Source organism: Amblyraja radiata, chromosome 4, assembly GCF_010909765.2.
Source record: "Amblyraja radiata isolate CabotCenter1 chromosome 4, sAmbRad1.1.pri, whole genome shotgun sequence".
Classification (NCBI taxonomy): Eukaryota; Metazoa; Chordata; class Chondrichthyes; order Rajiformes; family Rajidae; genus Amblyraja; species Amblyraja radiata.
In genome coordinates this window covers 49,764,870-49,785,103 of record NC_045959.1, presented here as the reverse complement: position 1 = coordinate 49,785,103, position 20,234 = coordinate 49,764,870, and the positions used below count along the sequence as shown (strand labels likewise).

At 44.6% G+C, this 20,234-nt stretch overlaps 1 protein-coding gene across 3 annotated transcripts in view; it reads right to left on the bottom strand.

The window, feature by feature from the left end:
* Positions 1-5,145, bottom strand: part of mybl1 (MYB proto-oncogene like 1) — a 42,542-nt gene extending 37,397 nt beyond the window's left edge. For all 3 annotated transcript variants that reach the window (XM_033019384.1, XM_033019386.1, XM_033019385.1), the window contains exon 1: positions 4,847-5,145. In XM_033019384.1, the coding sequence (XP_032875275.1) occupies positions 4,847-4,866 (20 nt within the window). In that variant the 5' untranslated portion in view covers positions 4,867-5,145. The remainder of the gene's footprint in view (positions 1-4,846) is intronic.
* Positions 5,146-20,234: the final 15,089 nt, after the last annotated feature.

Genomic DNA, 20,234 nt, shown 5'->3' with positions numbered 1-20,234 from the left:
CCAGGAACTTATCTACATCAGACCTAGCTGATGATGTCGATAGATGCAGCCTTTGTTTTGCATTCATCTGCTGGACCTCCCTATCATTGAGGATAAGGTTACATAGAAACACAGAAAATAGGAAAAGGGTAAATCAATCAGTTTTGCAGCCTGCTCCACCATTCAATCTGATCATCGCCAATTGGCATCGCCCAGAGGTCCTTCCTCCCATTAATTATATATAATTTGTAAATAGTGTAAAGAGGCACTGCAAAGGCGAACTAATCCATTAGTTGTGACATTGAAGTGATCCATAAATGTTCCACTTAATACAGTGCTAAATCAGCACCATTGCTGTGGCCCGGGATTGCCATGCTGTGCAGGATTCCACCATTGCTCCAGGGTCTTTAGGTCATAATAAAATGTCAATATCTCTAACTCAGTGATCATACAGTCAACAGGAAAAAAATCTGTAGATGGGTCTCGACCCAAAACTTCATCCATTCCTTCTCTCCAGAGATGCTGTCTGTTCCGCTGAGTTACTCCAGCATTTTGTGTTTATCTTAGGAAGCAACAAAACATCCAATAGCATACATACGAGATAAGGACAATTCTAGCAAGGGAGGTCTACACTTTGTTTTCTAAGGTTCTCCCCTTACTGGGTCCAAAAGCAAACAAAAAATGTAAATATCTCTGTGGTGGTCCAGCCAGGTTATAGCATTCAGTGTGAAGAGGTGCACTGCTGCCTTCTGGTTAAGGTGGAGTTAATCCATAGAAGACCTGTCTGACTGGAAATTACTAGGTGATTTCTAGATTCTGCCCTCCAAAGAATCATTCATTAAAGTTTTCCCATTGGTCCCCGTCACTTGTTTTCTGCTCCCTCTTCCATGGCAAACTAAAAAGGAATACTATCTGTCAAACAAAGAATGGGTAGAGGAAAGTTGTGCAAATTGTTATTTAAAAATAACAATTCTGTCAAAGAACAATTATGTCATATGTTCTTTACATATCATTGTTAAACTACCTTTTCTTTACCTACCAATGATATACCGTATTTCAAAGATCTTCCAGCACGACCTTGTATTTCCCCCAGAAATCTCCTACCCCTTACCTTGAACCTACTTTAATCTAATGGTTGTTACTAGAATCTACGAGTAACTGAAGCACTTGTGAAAGGTGGATTTCAGCAAGGGGATGTGTGGGTCTATATATTTTGAATTAAAAAGATAAGAGTATTTTTTTGAAAAAATGGTAAGAAGCTAAAACAAAATAAATCTAGATAGGAAGCTTGATATCCCACTCTACCAGGTTCAGGTACAATTACTTTCCTACAACTATCAGGTTGTTGAACCGACCTATGCAACCCTAATCCTAACTCAGCAATGGAAGATTTTGGATCACATCTTGCAAAACATGGATGTATATGTGTATTTTTACAATACTGGCACACAATGTGACAAAGGGGGTCAAATATCAAATTGCTTCAAAAAAGTTGACAAGTACTTTATTGGGTTCATGACTAACATAGCATCAACAAAAAATAAAAGATAGCATATTGATGGCAAGTTTCCGAAAATGGCTTCAGAATACACAAATACATTTTGTGTAACGGTTGTTGCATGGTGTCCACCAGTGACCTAGTTGGCACAGTAAGTGCATGTATTTCTTATTCCTTTCTATGTTTATGAACACCACATGGAACAATAAAATTGCAAACACCGTTTCCACTTCATTCACCTGATTATGTAGTAGAATACTGCATCCACCTGAGTGGACACCGCGACTTTCGTTACATGATCATACACACACAAACGTCCCAGAAAATGAACGTTATATTATTAGAGAAAACCAAACATTTTCACCAATGTGATCAAAACGGAACATTGCCTTATGGATTTGAGCTATATCGATGGCCGATTATTTTTTAGTAAGTTAATTGTCTCCGTAACGGTCGTTGTGGAGCTTTTGGAGGTTGACACGAAGGAATTAAGTTAGTGACTTGATCCGTACGAAAGGTAAACAAGACAGTGTGTTGCCAAATTGAAGATTGGCTCTGTTTCTTAGTTTTGATGACCAATTAATGCCCCAAAAAAGTTTTTTTATTGACTTTAAAACATCGGGAAATATACCATAAACAGTCGTTGTGTTTTTGACACCACAATGTTTTTAATATATTACATTTGAATATAAGAAAAGCTAATTAACTCGCCCAAAAATCACTACTACCATAGGATACCTCATTGGGGTTTGTGAAAAGCAGTAGATGTTTGGAGCCAAAATGGTGGTAAAGTGGAGGTTTGTCCAAAATGGTGGTAAAACGATGAAAATTTGTCTGTCATGAAAAAAGTTTTTGACTTTCGGCCTTGAAGTTATCTTATTTATATCTGTTATTTAGAAGGTTTCACATGATGTGTAGATTTTTGTTAAGAACAGTGTCAAAACCTGAATAATAATCATGTTCCTCAAAATCTCTCCAGTATTGTAAAAATACTCATATGGTATGCAGAAACATGGACATAACATGGGCAGCAGAATAGCACAACTAGTAGTGCTGTTGTCTCAAAGCTCCAGTGACCCAGGTTAGATGCTACCTATAGTCCTATCTGTGTGGACCTGTCCCTGTCCATTCTCTCTGTCATTGCAAGGGAGTCCCCCAGATGTGTCAGTTGGTGGGTTAATTGGACATTGAAAATTATTCTAGGGCAGAATCTGGGGGAATTCACGGAAATGTGGGGAGAATAAAATGGGTTATTATTAATATAAATGGGTGCTTGATGGCTGGTTCAGATTTGGTGGATTGAAGGCCCCGTTTCCATGCACCATGACTCCAAAGTTGAAGTCAAACTATTCAAGGAATAACTTACAAAACTCTTTGTATAAAAATGGCGGGAGTCCGTTTCTCCCTTTACTGCAAATTGCTCTTCATCCCTACCTAAGACCAAGGAAAGTAAATAGAGTATAGAACACTGATCATCTAATTAAATTACACAAACAGCACAAGAGGTTTAATAGCTATTTTCCAAATTAGAAAAAAATGGTAAGCCAATGGTAGTGATTTAGGGCAATTTTAAGAATACTCTTCAAAATAACAAAAATAATAGACACGATGGGCCCCAAAATGATGTTTCCAATGTGTAAATAAAGTGATGGCAACAACATTTTCTAATATAAATGGAGTGTACAGCTTCTTTTGACTTATCAACTAACTCCTCACGCATTAAGAAAATTATTTAAATTCTACAAATAATTCTCACTATACAATTTGGTTCCAATTATACTTAAATAAAGCAGGGAACACTGGAGTTAAACCAAAATCGTGTGGTGTCAAAAGATGATTAATCAAGACAGACCTTTTAAAGTCCAGAAATAAACTTTCTATGTTGACTTTCCAAGAGTTTCTCTGAAAATGTATTGTTTTCATATTTATTCACAGACATTGGTTACTGTGTTTTATCTGTTTGGGATATATTGGAGGGGGGGGGGGGGGGGGGGGGGGGGGGAGAGATGGGGCGGGCACTTGATTTATTTGACATTTCCGAAAATGTTATGTTAAACAGCTTTGATCGAGAGGACAATAAATCACATTGGAAGGGTTAACCAAAATCTCAATTCAAAATAGAACTACTGTTATTAACTACTATAGTGAACTACAAAATAGAACGACTGTTATTAACTACTACTGTTTTACAATATTGCACTTAATTGTTGGTTGTTAAATTATTCGAGTGCAGTTAAAAAGCAGCAAACTAACGCGGTACACCTACACACAAAAAAGGAAACTGGACCGTTTTGTTGGTCTTGTCTCGTATTCAACTCCATCGAAAGATAAAAACACGGACACGTTTACTCCACCGTGTATATTTTACCATTGAAAAACAGCACCTCATATTTCACTTGGGTAGCTTACAACCCAGCGGTATGAATAGCTTTCTCTAACTTCGTAACCCTTGCTTTCTCTGTCCGTCCCCATTCGATTTATCCGACTAGTTTCACTGTCCTCCTGAGTAATTTTACTGATTGTATGCCTCGTTGTCAACTTCCCTTCAGGTAACAATAAACCTTTCTACATGTCCTTGATCGCCGTCTGCTTTGATCTGTCGTGTTCACACATTACCCTGCCATATCTCTAGTCTCCCCCTCCCCTGACCTTCAATCTGCGGGTAGAGACCCCCTCTCGACTCGCAAAGTCACCCATTCCTTCTCTCCAGAGATGCTGCCTGTCTCTCCGAGTTACTCCAGCAATGTGTGTCTATCTGCAGTTCCTTCCTACATATATTTTACTGTCAGCGTCCGATCATTGTTAATAGATCCCTGCTATACATCAGAAAGGTAAACACTGAACTGATTACACACAAGCCTCGGTAATCACAGCTCTAGCCGATTTTATTTTTTGGATCAGTTTCACAACGATGTAATGCAGCACGCCCAATCATGCATGATGTGGCATGTGAAATGTCCAAGCACATATGGATGACAAGCATCCAAAAATGCTTGAAAGTGTACAGAAGTACCCGATTCGCGAGTCACACCTAATGCTCTTTGATTTCAGTGGTTCTCCTCGCAACTTTTAATATACTCGTTAAAAGTGAACATTGGCAACTGATTTGTATTAAATGCAAACTACCCAATGACAATAATGCAAGTATAGTAAACACGGGAATCAAAAGACGAGTACAAGAAGTTTGGGGTTCCTTTTGACATTATGCCGACGCCACAGCTTCAGTGTAACCTGTAGCAGACAGCTGGCAACAGGCGCGACTTTCAGCTGGCATAAGATGAAGCGGGGGCAACGGGTTTAGGAGCCGTCCCCAATCGCGGTGTAAGGGGAGCAGCCGCCGGCTACGCACTCATTCACTCACTCACTCACCTCCGAGCCCGCTTGGCCATCGTTATATGGGGACCGCTTCGCCCCAGTGGAGCGGCTCGCTTACTCACTCACTCCTTTACTCGGGTCACTCACTCCGGGGGAAAAGTCAGCGCCTAGTAATCCTTGGCTGCGATGCTGGAGGGAGGGCGGGCGGCCAAGGGTCGCACTGTTTGCTGCCTCAGCGCCGGCAGCAGGGCGAGCATGTTCGCGGGCGCCGCCGCTCTCACGCTCCGGCTCCGTTTCTATGTCCCGCCAAATCTCGCGCCAGCCTCCCCCCCTCCAACCCTCCGCCAACAGCATTTGAATGTGCGCACGCGTCATGACCGTTCACGGGGCCGGGTGGGGGCGGCTGCAAGCGCGAGTGTGTGTGTGTGCGAGCGGCGACCGGTAGGGGGCACGTCCCTGCACCGCAGCTGTTATGTATCCTGGTCATTGTAGTCCCACATTGGCGTTTACAAACGCTTTCCCCTGTCCTGTCAGAAGCGGCACTAGACGACCGGTGGCAGCACCACCTTGTGGGCTGCCTGCATAGTGCCCACTGTTTGAAAACAATTCCAGACTTTTAGATCCTGTGTGAAGCCGACAGATTCAGAGACAGTTTCTTCCCAGCTGTTTTCAGGCAACTGAACCACTTTATGAACAACTAGTGAGCGGTCCTAAACTACTAGCAATGTTACAAATGTTTGGGATTTTAAAAATCAAGTCTGTAATTTATCCCATCAGATAAAGCATAAAAAGAAGTTTAATTTGTCAGCTAATTCACTATCATATCTTCAGTATTAAAAACGTTATGGCCATTTTCATACTCGGAAATTAGCATCTAGTTCCCTATTGCTTTTCCATTGACTTAACACAAAAGCTGTGACCATGGACAGTCAAATGGCCATAACTTTCTTAAAAATTAAGAGAACTAAAATAAATTTTCAGTTATTATAGATGGAAGCATTCTGAAACAAATATGAAACAATCTTACTTAGATGACTTGAAATTAAAGCATATAATTAGTTAATTACCTAATTGTAGCTAATTACAAAATTCAATTACTAGATCTAAGCCCTTGTGTGATTAGATGTGGCCCTTGTGGCTAAGGGGATCAGAGGGTATGGAGAGAAGGCAGGTACGGGATACTGAGTGGATGATCAGCCATGATCATATTGAATGGCGGTGCAGGCTCGAAGGGCCGAATGGCCTACTCCTGCACCTAATTTCTATGTTTCTATGTTTCTATGTAAACATTATCAACTTCTTAAGAATAGATTAACATTTTTAAATAGCCTAAGTGTCCAAATAACATTCACACAAGAATTCACAATGTAACATAATTTTTAAATCTCATTGTCATGGATTTATAGGCCAAATGGAAGTACTTTAATGTTTAATACCTGTAAATTAATGGCCATTTAAATCAACTTGCGAGTGGGTTTTTCTGGAACGCGATCGTTTGGAACGTTGCGGTTTGCGGTGATTAGACCACCATATCGGTATGGGGACTAAATCACCGTTTCGCAACTTAAAATGTGAACTAAAGGCATCTTAAGGACCACTTTTATACATAAAAATAAACGGCTTTCTTTTACCTGTCACCTACATGAAATCCGTCCCTGTTGTCGGCATTGATGGCTTTAGAAGCTGATTTTAAAATGACTCCAGCGCTGAACTAGTCGGGCGATTTAAAAAAAAAAAATACACAGACCGGCCGTCGGAACGATTCTTCAGCAAAAGCTTGCACTCCAAGCAAATATAATTCAGGACAAGGTAAGAAAAAAAACGCGTTTTAACCCCACCCCCCCCCCCTCAAAGGCTCCAAAATCGCGCACACGGCCAGTGGCAGAATTGCAGCGCCGCTGAAGGTAAGTATTGTAACATACCTAGAACTACCTCATTGGTGACCCTCGTACTATTTATGATCTGACTTTTCTGCCTTTATCTTGCGCTAAACATTATTCCCTTATGTGAACGGCTCGATTGTAATCATGTATTGTCTTTCGGCTGACTGGTTAGCACGCAACAAAAGCTTTTCACGGTACCTCGGTACACGTGACAATACACTAAATTGAAACTGAAATCCCTCTGATACATATTAGTGTTGATATTTATCTTTTTTTTGCCTTTCTCATTTTTGCTCATTACAAATAATAAATGTTTGGAGTAGTAGTTACAAACAATGCCTGTAGACTGCTTTTAGAATGGAGCTCTTGTGCAAATTTAAGGACCTGTCCCAATTTCACGACCTAATTCACGACCTCTGCCAAGTTTGCCCTTGGCTCACACTCGCAGCATGGTCGTCACAAGGTCGTAGGAGGTCGTAGATAGGTCGTAGGTAGGCCGTGATGCTAGTCGTAGGTACTCGTGGCATCAAGTAGGTCGGGGCGTTTTTCTAGCCTGATGAAAAATGTCCACGAGTAAAAGTCATGAATTAGGTCGTGAAAGTGGAACAGGCCCAAAACGCAAAGCAATTCTATTCTTATCCTTTTTATCCTTGTTATAGGAAAGGTGTTGTTATAGGAAAGGGATGGGTGTGGGAGGAGTGTGTGTCCCCTCCCATTGGTACAGAGCTTTTGCATTTTTCAGCTTGAAATTGTGCAATATGGTGCATACTGTAGCGAGTCTTTTAACTTACACTTGAATGCAATTTATATGCTTTAAATTGGATTAGCTATGAATAAGGTTACACTAAATTACATTCCTAATTACATTCTACAGTAGAGCCCAGGCTCTGATCAACACATGCAGCACATGAATGATCCTAGTATATTCATGTATGGAAATCAGATTATAATCAAACACTTGGCCCATGTTGACAAACCTGGGTCTCACTGCACACCTGGCACTACTCCTGACCCCGACTCCAGTTGCATACCTTCTCTCATTCCTGACCCTGTGTCCAGCCATACACCTGGCCCCCTATTCTACCCCGATCATATCTGCTTACCTGCTTGGGTTCCCAGTGCAGAACACTCCCATTGCCCCAGCTTTGACTGCATACCTAATACTATTCCAGACCTTGACTCTGGATGCACACTTGGCCTTGCTCCTAGCCCCTCTGCACTGACAATATATCTGTCCCACACATAAAGCCCCATTTCTGACCCTCTGGACTTAACCTATTACGTTCAAGTCCACAGATGCTTATCTAATGCGGTAATCATTTATAGGGCACTTGACAGACCAAATTATGCATAACAAAATTTGCTACACCCGTTGGCTTCCTTGTTATCTAACATGCTAGTTACTTTGTCAAAGAAGTCATCAATTGGTTGAACACAATTTCTCATCCATAAAATTATACTCACTCAGCTGTATGTATTCTGTTACAATTTCTTTCATTTTCCTAACAAACTGTCCTGAAGTCTTTTTCACCCCCACTATTTTCAGTATTTTGCTGTCTTCCTCTCAGCTGGGACTTTTCCGAAATGCAAAGTCCAATAACTATATATTTCAGCAATTATATTCTATTTAATGTGATCTTGAGAGTACATAATATTTTCTGTGGTATTCATAACACAACAATGATAAAACATCTTTGTTTCCATTGCACCTATCCACATGCATACATTATTATATTACAGTTAATATGTACCAAGGGCAAATTTTTGTTCCAATGCTCCCCTTCCCCAATTACTTTTACATTGAAGTGATTGAAATCTAAGTGAAGTTTAAATGGCATCAGAAAAATAAAACATCCGGAATGGATGATGTTCATTACGTGGTTGGTTAGAGTCAGTATCAGCACAATTACTATGTTAAACTTTGAAGCTTCAGATGTCCTGGTTCAAGCTAAAACAGAAAATAATAACCTCCTCACACATTCCCCTGCAGGTATCTCTGTCACTCCTTTAAAATATGCCCCTTCTTTGAACAAGCTCTTGAACATCGCATCTGAATCAGTTTCCATCTGATTACACTCATTGAGGATGTTCATCTACGTGTTGAATTAATAAAACAATTAGATTGGGGACATTTCTATTCAACCTGTCAAAGGAATTTGGGGTAGAAATAGTCAGTGAGGTAAACAAACATAATAATTGAGTGGCAAATGACAATAGTGCTACCTTCCCAATATTTAACTGAAGGAAATAATGGGTTATCGGGGTTGTATGTTATGACAGACAGCCTGACACCTTGCATGTCATTTTAATATTACACTTATCCCATCCCCATGGATATTCCAGATTAATCAATTAAGGTTTTGTCAACTAATTACAAATCAGGCTAAATACAAATCAATAACATTAGCCAACTGCGAAACATGAAGCGCTGAGCATTGGGATCCAGACATCATGGACAACTGGCCTCAGTTTCCCGCTCACATCTGGCAGTGTTCTCTGTCTGAACCAGGGGTCGTGGAGCATTTTTGAAAGTGGGTGGGCTGCGCAATCACTGATCACTGGCCTTGGGGGTACCTGGCGAGGAAGTGGAGCAACCGAGTGGGGAGAGGGTATGGAAGGGGGGTGTCCCCCCTCCCAGGGAAGGAACATTTTGAAATTTGATGTATTAAAATCATGTTTTAGTGTATTGTAGAAGTATAATTTCAATGTTTTTTGTATGAAGTATTTTTAAGAGGTAACTTTTTCCACACAAAGGGTGGTGGGTGTATGGAACAAGCTGCCAGAGGAGGTATTTGAGGCAGGGACCATCCCAACATTTAAGAAACAGTTAGACTGATACATGGATAGGACAGGTTTGGAGGTATGGACCAAAAGCAGGTAGCGAAGCTGGGACATGTTGGCGGGTGTGGGCAAGTTGCGCCGAAGGGCCTGTTTTCACACTGTATCACTCTATGACTACATTATACCTCCACCATGCATGAATGCTTCAAATTCAAATGATCGAGTTTTATTGCCATATACTCAAGCATAGAAAATAGGTGCAGGAATAGGCCATCGGCCCTTCGAGCCAGCACTGCCATTCAATATGATCATGGCTATTCATCTAAAATCAGTACCTCTTTCCTGTTTTTTTCCCCATATCCCTTGATGTCGTTAGCCCCAAGAACTAAATGTAACTCTCTCTTGAAAACATCCAGTGAATTGGCCTGCACTGCCTTCTGTGGTAGAGAATTCCACAGATTCACAACTCTCTGTGTGAAATAAGTTTGTCCTCATCTCAGTCCTAACTGGCCTACCCTTTATTTTTAAACTGTGACCCATGGTTCTGAACTCCCCCAACATCGGGAACATTTTTCCTGCAGTTACAGTAAGTGAAAATATAGCAGGCAAGCAGGATCCTTTCTCCAACCACCCCATTTGAAGGCCACTATCTTCCACCGTTCCTACCCAATGCTTGGTACTTACTTCCAGCAGCCACTGGTTGTCCTCCAGGATGCACCGAGCTGCAGCCTGATCCATGCCGGTCACCTGGGCGAATTTGGCACAGAGACTCTCACGGCAGCGACGCAACGCTTCCGACGCCTCCGACAGGCCGGGACTCTTGCACTGAGGCTGCTCCATGGCCGGAGCTGCAGTGAGCGGCTCGCCAGCCCGGCAAACACTTGCCAGCCCCGCTCCCCGTCCGCATCTGTTCCCGCCGCTGCTTCTGCTTCCAACACCCGTGGCCCATGCAGTTGATATGAATTTTGAAATTTTCATTGATCACAGAATTTCTCATGACAGAGCGTGAGGAATTTGTGATCAGCGTGAGAATTTGGCGAAATGCGTGATTCTCACGCTCAATGCATGAGAGTTGGCAGCCCTGCCTCTCTATCCTCCTCTCTCCCACTCCCCCTCTCTCTCCTCTCTCTCCCCCTCTCTTTCTCTCCCCACTCTCTCCCCCTCCCACCTCACTCTCCCCCCTCTCTCTCTCCCCTCTCCCTCTTCTGCTCTCTCAACCCCCTCTCTCTCCTCACCCCCTCTCTCTCTCCGTCTCTCCCTCTCTCTGTCACCCCCCTCTCTCCCGTCTCCCCCTCTCTCTCTCCCCTTCCCTCTCACCCCCTCTCGCTCTCTCTCCTCTCTTCCACTCTCTTCCCCTCTCCCTCCCCTCCCTCTCCCTCCCACCTCACTCTCCCCTCTCTCTCTCCCCCCTCCCCTCCCCCCACCTCTTTTTCCCCTAACTTTCTCTCCCGTCTCTTCCCCTAACTCTCTCTCCCCCTCCCTCTCCCTCTCCCCCTCTCTCCACGCACTCTCTCCCCTCCCTCTCTCCCCTCCCTCTCTCTCCTCTCCTCCTCCTCTCTCCCCATTTCTCCCTCTCCGCTCTCCCTCTATCTCCTCTTTCTCTTTGCCCCCTCTCTCTCTTTCTCCTCTCTTTTACCACCCCTCGCTCTTCCCCCTCTCTCTCCCCCCCTCCCATTCTCTCCTACCCTCTCTCCCTCTCCACCCCCTTTCCCCTCTCTCTCTTCCTCCCTCCCCCTCTCTCCCCCCCTCACTCTCTCCCTCCCCCTCCATCTCACCCCTTCTCTCTTCCCCCTCTCTCCCACTCCTCCGCTCTCCTCTCTCTCACCCCCTCTCCCTCCCTCCCCATTCTCTCCCCCTCTCTCCCCCCTCTCACGGCCACTCCCCTCGTCACTCACCTCTCACTCCCCCCCCCCCCCCCCCCGTCTCCTCCCCTCTCTCTCTCATCCACCTTTTAAGAGTCTCGGCCCCTTCGGCACAGAGACTCTCACGGCACTCTTGTACTGAAGCTGCTCCATGGCCGGACCTACAGCAAGAGACTCGCCAGCCCCGCAAACACTCGCCAGCCCCGGCTCCCCGCATCTGGCCCCGCCGCTGCTTCAGCCCCGGCTCTCCAACACCCGCGGCCCATGCAGTTTATATGTTTTGAAATTTTGAAAACAGAGCGTGAGAAATTTATGATCAGCGTGAGAGCGTGAGACTTTGTCCAAATGCGTGATTCTCACGCTCAAAGCGTGAGAGTTGACAGCCCTGGTGGAGGGAAGTTGAGCCGAAGGGCCTGTTTCAAAGCTTTATCACTCTATCCCCGTGAAATATTTATGCTATGACACAGGGCCGTCTTAACGCATGGGCATGCTGGGCATGGGCACGCCCCACGAGCATAGGGGCCCCATGCTAATCTTGTGACTTGCTGTCAATAAATAAAAACTATACTATACTAAACTATAAATATTTGTTATTGGAAAATGCATATTTAGCATGTGTTTTACTAAAGATAATGAACAATATCAATGTTACTTTTTATGATAATAAGTGGACATTGGCATTGTTTGGGACTAAAGATGGAAATTAGCTACTGGCTACAATCTTGCGTATTACATGTAAATGTTTATTAATATGCACTGTCCCTAATAAAATCAATTTCAATTTCAATTTCAATTCGCCTCCGATTTAGTATCACGATCACCTCTGCAACCACACGTGCATGTATGTGTACATATCTCACACACTACATAAAGTAAAAGCGTATATGTTAACGTCACTTCAATTCACTTGACAGTTAATAGCAATGATATTGGTTATATTTATATGCCATTGGTTATTAGAGATTGAATCTGAGATTCATTAGGAACACTTGTAGGGTAAGCATGTAATAGTGTTTCAAGATTACGAATTTATGATGCAGTACTAGTAACCAGGTATTGATAGTTTGTGATATGCGAATGGACAAGTGTTTATATAAGATGTGAAAATTGTAGAATGTAGACCTGGACAGAGATGAGGCGAGGCCTTGCCTCACAGTGTTGTGAATCAACACGCAGTAAAGAGTTTGGATTAAGAATAAATATTGAAGTATAATGTGAGAAAGGACTTGTTCATTATGGAAGCAGAATGTTTAAATATTTAGGCCTTGTCGCAAGCAGACTGATATAATATAACCCTAGGCCCTGACAAGGGCCTAAACACAAAACATTGTAGTCCGCGGGCCAGCCATCTTTAGGATGTCGTCATCCGCGGGCCAGCCATCTTCAGGATGTCGTAATCCGCGGGCCAGCGGTCGGAGCACTTCTTCTAGCGACCCCCGGCAAGGGATCGCCCGGCTCCGCGATGGAAAGTCCGCTCTGTGCCCGCTGCTGAAGCTCTGGACCCGAATATGGGAAAGGCCGCACCAATCCAAGCTGTTAGTCCGCGAGGGAGAGTGAAATGCAATTAGTAGAAAAGTCGCATTCCACCGAAGTAAATGACAAAAAAACAGTTTCCCCCAATTCCCGTCCCGTCCCCACACTAAAACCCACATTTAGACATACTAAAAACAAAAAAAAGGTGGAAAGGACGAACAGCGGCTGGCGAGGCTGCTGGCTCGTGACGCCACCCGTTGTTCAAACGTTTGTGTTGATTAATCTTTGCTGTACAGCATGTTTTTTAATGTTTAAACACAGATTTTGTTGGAAGTACCAATAAATAAATGTTTAATTTTATCAACCATTACATTTTTATTCCTGTGAGTGGTTGTGTAGGTAGGGGCCCCAGTGCACGGCTTTGACCGGGGGCCTATAATGCTGTGAAGACGGCCCTGCTGTGACACATCACAACCGTTCCACAGCCGTCTCACTTTTTTTCCACTTCCATCCTGAGGAGCAATGACAAATTTGCAGCAATGGGCAATAAACGGCTCGGGGAATTGACTGATGAGGGAACTCTATAAAATAACAAAAACACATAGATTGGACCCGGAAGAAAAGGTGCATGTTTAGTTCGAGGGAATAAAGAAACAAGGCGTGCTTGGGAGAAGGCATTAAACCATGATCACATGCAGATTAAGGGATGGTAGTTTTAATTGGTCAACAATAATGCATATAAAAATGGGCTTGGACATAGGGTTGCTGACTGTCCCGTATTAGCCGGGACATCCCGTATATTGTGTTAAATTGGTTTGTCCCATACGGGACCACCCTTGTCCCATATTTCCATGCTACTACTCAGGTCGAGGGGACTGTCAGGTCAGAGCGTCGCGTCCGGCTCTGCCTCACCCGTCCCAACATAGTGCAGCCCATGGAGTAGTGCAGCAGCGCCTCGCCCGTGGCCTCGTCGGTCGGCAGCCCGGCCAGCTGTCCGACCTTCACTTACCGCTGACACCACCACCCATCCTTCTCATGGCCGATCAACGGTTCATGAGTTGGATGGGATGCCGGACCTTGCGCGCGACGTCGCGCGGGCCAAAACTCCTCAGCTGGCCTGCCGGCTGCACTTTGTGTGCAGTCCAGCACCCGGGCCAACTCATCATTCACCCAGCCACGGCCGAGTCGGTCAACGAATTGCCGTCGAGAATTTGTTCCTTATTTTGACCATTTGTCCCTTATTTGAGAGAAAGTTGGCAACCCTACTTGGGCATGATCTCCATCTTACTGTTAGATGAGAGAATGGAGGAAGCAGAAGGAGGTCAAGGCATAGGAAAAGAGCAGGAAAATAGGTTGAGGCCTAAATTGGATCAACTATGAGTATAGGCAGAGCAAGCATGAGGGCAGCAGTGGCGCAGTGATAGAGTCGCTGCCTTAGAGCGCCAGTGACTCGGGTTCAATCCTGATTATGGGTGCTATCTGTACGTTCTCCCTGTGACTGAGCTTTCTCTGGGTACCCAGGTTTCCTCCCACATTCCAAAGACGTGCAGGTTTGTAGGGTATCTTTGGTTCCGTGGATCAGAGCGGGTCAGCGGGCAGTGTACTGGGCACCACACAGTGCACTAGGGGCGGTGTACTGGGCACCAATACAGTCCATTGGGCATCACAAATATCGAGTGGGGGCGCCGTCGAGTATGGCTGCCCAGCCTGCAGCTGTCCGTCTTTTCACCCTTTTGTAAATGTTTTAGTATGTTAAAACGTTTTGTCTTGGAGGTCTAATCTTTTTTATGTGGGGGGTGGGGGGAAGGGGGAAACTGCATTTCTCAGTCCCTACCTGGTTGGATATGCGGCTTTTCTCCGAGTCGCAGCTTCGCCCCTTCCTCGCAGCCTACCAACGGGCTTGGAGCGGCGTTTCCTGCCGTGACCGGCCAGAACTTCAGCTTCGGCGGCGGCGCAGCGCTGAAGCACCATCGCAGAGCGGGCGATGCCTTGCCAAGGTCGCCGTGTGGTAAGCTCCGGAGTGCTGAGACCGCCGACTCCAAGTCAAGTCAAGTTTATTCGTCACATACACATACGAGATGTGCAGTGAAATGAAAAGTGTCAATGCTCGCGAATTGTGCAAAACACCCGAAAAAAACTACAGCGCCAAACTACATACAACCAACATCGCGGAGCTGTCGTTGCGGGGCTTCCAGCTGCGGGCGGCGCTGAGTTTAAACACCGCGGAGCCTGGGGTCTCTCGCCGAGATCGCCAGTGTCGGAGCTCCGACCAGCGCAGCCTGTGGACTTCGGGAGCCACGGTCTCTGGCAGCAAGTGGCCATTCCAGACACTCCAAGCCGCTGAAGAGTGTTCTCCCGAAGCCGGAGCTCCATCATCCGGTGAGAGGGCCTGAAACATCGGGCCGCCGGCGACCACGGAGGCCTCAAATAGGCCCCGACTAAAGGCAGAACAAGAGGAAGAGGACTGTACTTTGTTGCCTTCCCTCACATTGGGAACCATTGTGGGGGGATGTTTTTATGTTTTATGTTAAATTCTTCTTTAATGTGGTGTCTTACTTTTATTGGTGTGCTGCAAATGGCAACTCAAATTTCACTATACCAGAAATGGTGTATGTGACAATAAATGTCCTTTGTCCTAATTAGCTTCAGTAAATTGCCCCGAGTGTGTAGGATATGAAACTGTGTTTACAGAACTAGTGAATGGGTGATCATTGGTCAGCGTGGACTTAGTGGGTCAAAGGGCCTGTTTCCATGCTGTATCTCTCAATTAAACTAAACTCATCTGACCAGCCTACTCCCACTTCTCATGTTCCTTACAAGCAACAGATAATTGGAGATGGTGATATTGTGCATGATTCCTTTCTTGACCCTAAACCCTCTCAATTACAGACCTCTATGCACCAGATTTTGGACTGAGGCATCTGTTCGTGGTCGATGCGCTGTGCAGCCAAAAGGCAGCGGAGTGAGAGAGCAAGGAGTAAAACACTCTTGAAGAGTGTTACATTGGGCAGAGGTTTGCAGCGCCTGCCAAAAAGCAAGGTCCTGGGTGTTGGATGCAGATGCAACATGTGCCCACTGCACCTGCATCGCCTTGGCAGTGCGTGCCTCAGTCGCCTGTTAACAGCGCGAGCTCCTGTTGTACGGTCGTCCCACTTCCGCCAGGTTATCTAACAAGATGGCGCCATGTGACGCGCTTCCAGTTGCAGGAACAGAGAGAGCAAGCAGCATGAAGGTGGCGTGAGTACTGGGCCCGTTCCCTGGTGCATCACATGTAGGGTCAGGTGCTCTGTGGCTTCCAGGCCTGTTAATTCCTGCTGGTTTAACGCCCCTACTATGCCATATTTCTTCCCACCCAGCCTTGGTTAAACATTAATATTTACGTTCACACTCGGTTATAGTGGACTGTTGGCAACAACGGACACCATTCTCTCTCCCACCGCGGACCATTATTGCGGGAGTTTACTCTATTTTTGGGAGTATTATTGGAACACCTGATAATGCTTATGACAGTATAATTTTTGGCCATCTGCTGATGGATATGAAATAATAATGCAGAGTTCAGTGTTATACCTCTGCCAGAAAAATTGATGCCATACTTTGCAATTTTCATGAACCCCAACGATATAAGCTTTCAAAAGTAGCATTAGATCCCAATTAAGGCACAGATTATTTAATTAATAACATAAATGCCTAAATGAAGAGGACATTCCACTGTATTTTGCAGGTAACAAACTGTATTTCAATATGTGATTGCAGTTGTAATGATTCAGTTGGCATATGCCCATTGTCCTTGGCATTGGATAGAAAAATTATACTTTTCTTCAAAATAGAACCATGGAGCCCTTTACATCTACCTAAAATGACAAATGCTGCTTTAGTTCAGTATCATGTAATCTGAAAGACCGTGCACACCGCAGTGCGGGACTTTGTATCACACAGAAATCAGCCTGAGCTATGTACTCAAGGGTCTAGAATGAGGCATGAACAATTGACTTTCTGACCAAGGTGCGTATGGTGCCTTTGGAAAGTAGCAGCATTTTTTATTATTGCTCATATCTCGAAGCAATGAAATTGGAGTGCAAACTCTGGCAATAGCTGCAAGGGAGTTCCAGATTTAAAGGGGGTCCTTGGGTTGTAGGAATACTATGGACAAATGATCAATTTACAACAAGAGGAATCGAAAATATGAGCAAAGAGGTCCTTCTGCAGTTGTACAGAGCCCTAGTGAGACCACACCTGGAGACCACACCCGCTGCCTCACGCACCAGAAACCCGGGTTTTATCCTGACCTTAGGTGCCGTTTGGGTGTTGCATGTTGTTCCTGTGACCGCATGGTGCTCCACTTTCTTCCCATGTCCCAAAGACATGCAGCTCTGTAGGTCAATTGACCTCTGTAAAAAAAAAAAACCCTTATATGTGGGGAGTGGATTAAAAAGTGGGATAACAGAACTAGAGTATATGGGTGATTGATGGTCAGCGTGGTGGATGCGATGTGCCGAAGGGCCTGTTTCCATGCTACATCTCTAAACTAACCATTGAAATGAAGCCTGGGATTTGGTTTTGTTGAGGAAAATATGACTCACGTGGTCCTAAAAAGCATTGAGATATTTAAGGAGCATGCATGGATATAAATTGAAAGACTTAAGGAAGTGATAACCATCTGTTGGAAGCACTATTTAATAAAGCACAAAGATAATGTAAATAGACAATAGGTGCAGGAGTAGGTCATTCGGCCTTTCGATCCAGCACCGCCCATTCAATGTGATCATGGCTGATCATCCCCAATTAATACCCCGTTCCTGTTTTCTCCCCTTATCCCCTGACTCGGCTATCTTTAAGAGCTCTATCTAGCTCTCTCTCGAAAGTATCCAGGGAACCGGCCTCCACCGCCCTCGGAGGCAGAGAATTCCACAGACCCACAACTCTCTGTGAGAAAAAGTGTTTCCTCGTCTCCGTTCTAAATGGCTTACCTCTTATTCTTAAACTGTGGTCCCTGGTTCTGGACTCCCCCAACATCGGAACATGTTTCCTGCATCTAGCGTGTCCGAACCCTTAGTAATCTTATATGTTTCAATAAGATTCCCTCTCATCCTTCTAAACTCCAGAATATACAAGCCCAGCTGCTCCATTCTCTCAGCATATGACAGTCCCGCCATCCCGGGAATTAACCTTGTAAACCTACGCTGCACTCCCTCAATAGCAAGAATGTCCTTCCTCAAATTAGGGGACCAAAACTGCACACAATACTCCAGGTGTGGTCTCACTAGGGTCCAATACAACTGCAGAAGGATCTCTTTGCTCCTATACTCAAATCCTCTTGTAAAAAAGGCCAACATGCCTTTCGCTTTCTTTACTGCCTGCTGTACCTGCATGCTTACTTTCATTGACTGATGAACAAGATCCTGTTGTACTTTCCCTTTTCCCAACTTGACACCATTTAGATAGTAATCTCCCTTCCTGTTTTTGCTACCAAAGTGTATAACCTCACATTTATCCACATTAAACTGCATCTACCATGCATATGCCCACTCACTCAACCTGTCCAAGTCACCCTGCATTCTCATAGCATCCTACTCACAGTTCACACTGCCACCCAGCTTTGTGTCATCTGCAAATTTGCTAATGTTACTTTGAATCTCTTCATCTAAATCATTAATGTATATTGTAAATAGCTGCGGTCCCAGCACCGAGCCTTGCGGTGCCCCACTAGTCACTGCCTGCCATTCTGAAAGGGTCCCATTAATCCCTACTCGTTGTTTCCTGTCTTCCAACCAACTTTTTATCTATGTCAGCACTCTACCCTCAATACCATGTGCCCTAATTTTGCCCACTAATCTGCTATGTGGCACCTTATCAAATGCTTTCTGAAAGTCTAAGTACACTACATCCACTGGCTCTCCCTTGTCCATTTTCCTAGTTAGTCTCAAAAAATTCCAGAAGATTAGTCAAGCATGATTTCCCCTTCGTAAATCCATGCTGACTCAGACCGATCCTGTTACTGCTATTCAAATGTGCCACTATTTCATCTTTTATAAAAGTAAGATTAAACGAGAACTTACCAGTTTGAAGTTTGATCTTTATTTTATGAGGAGTTACGATGAGGGATTACGTGAAGACCCCGCCAGCACGCATGCGTGGCATTCTTCAAAGCAGCGATGTGGAATCACAGAAAACACAGTAATTGAAATAAACATAGTAAAGATAAGAAGAACTAGGATACCAGTTGACCTTTATAATTGAGGGTGGGAGCGGAGGGCACGTAATCCCTCATCGTAACTCCTCATAAAATAAAGATCAAACTTCAAACTGGTAAGTTCTCATTTAATCTTACTATTTTACTTCGGAGTCACGTGAGTGACTACGTGAAGATTTTAAAGCTCTGTGATTTCAAACCGTGTAACAGTCCATGCTTCACTCACTGCCGAAGTCATCCAAGGGAGGAAGTATGTTATCGTAATCAAACATGAATCAGCTTTTTAAAAAACAATAACAATATTTATTTTAAACAAAGAAAAATAGCGCTCCCCCAGGCTTAAATTATATATTTGCAGAATTTAAAATCCTCTCTGCAAATAATACAGGTTTAACAATCGGCTTATTATAGAACGTTTGGAAAGTTCTTTCCGTGGACCACCCCGCTGTTGCCAGGATATGGTCCAATGGCACGTCCATATTCTTAGCCGCCTATGTAGCTGCTGCCCTGGTGGAGTGAGATGTAAAAATGTCAGTATCCACCCCAGCAGCTCCCAATACCCGTCTGAGCCATCTAGAGATGGTTTGTACTGACACCCGACCATGTGGCTTTTTGTAGCTGACCCATAGTGCCTTTTCTCTCCCTCGGGATTCTTTGGTTGTGTTGAGATATTGCAGCAAATGTGTCATGACACATAAACGGGGGTCACGTGGGTACGCCCGGAATTCCATAGTTAGTCCTGAAGTTCCCGGTCTGCTCTGCTTTACCAGCTCCCAGATAGTAAATGTAACTTGGTCAGCTGATATGACCATGTTGTCCAGTCTGAGAAGGTGTAGGGACTGGACCCTTTGGGCTGAGACTAAAGCCATCAGCATTACCGTTTTCAGGGTGAGCTGTTCCAGAGTCAGGGATCTGGCTGGTGACCATCCCCTTAGAAATGACAGGACGACACTGACGTCCCAGATCTGGGTGTACCTTGGTCTAGGGGGGTTGGTATTAAAGATGCCTTTCATTAATTTGGCCACCAGCGGATGTGACCCTATGGACTGTTGTCCTGGTGCCTGCCACAGATAGGCTGACAGAGCACTCCTAGCACAATTAATTGTACTGTAACTCAGACCTTCATCGTAGTGAAGGCTGGACAGGAACTCCAGTACGTTCGTTATGGATGCTGTTCTATATGTCGTCCCTGTTCTTGAACAGTACGCTTCCCACTTCCTGATGCTGGAGAGGTACTGTTTCTTGGTGGA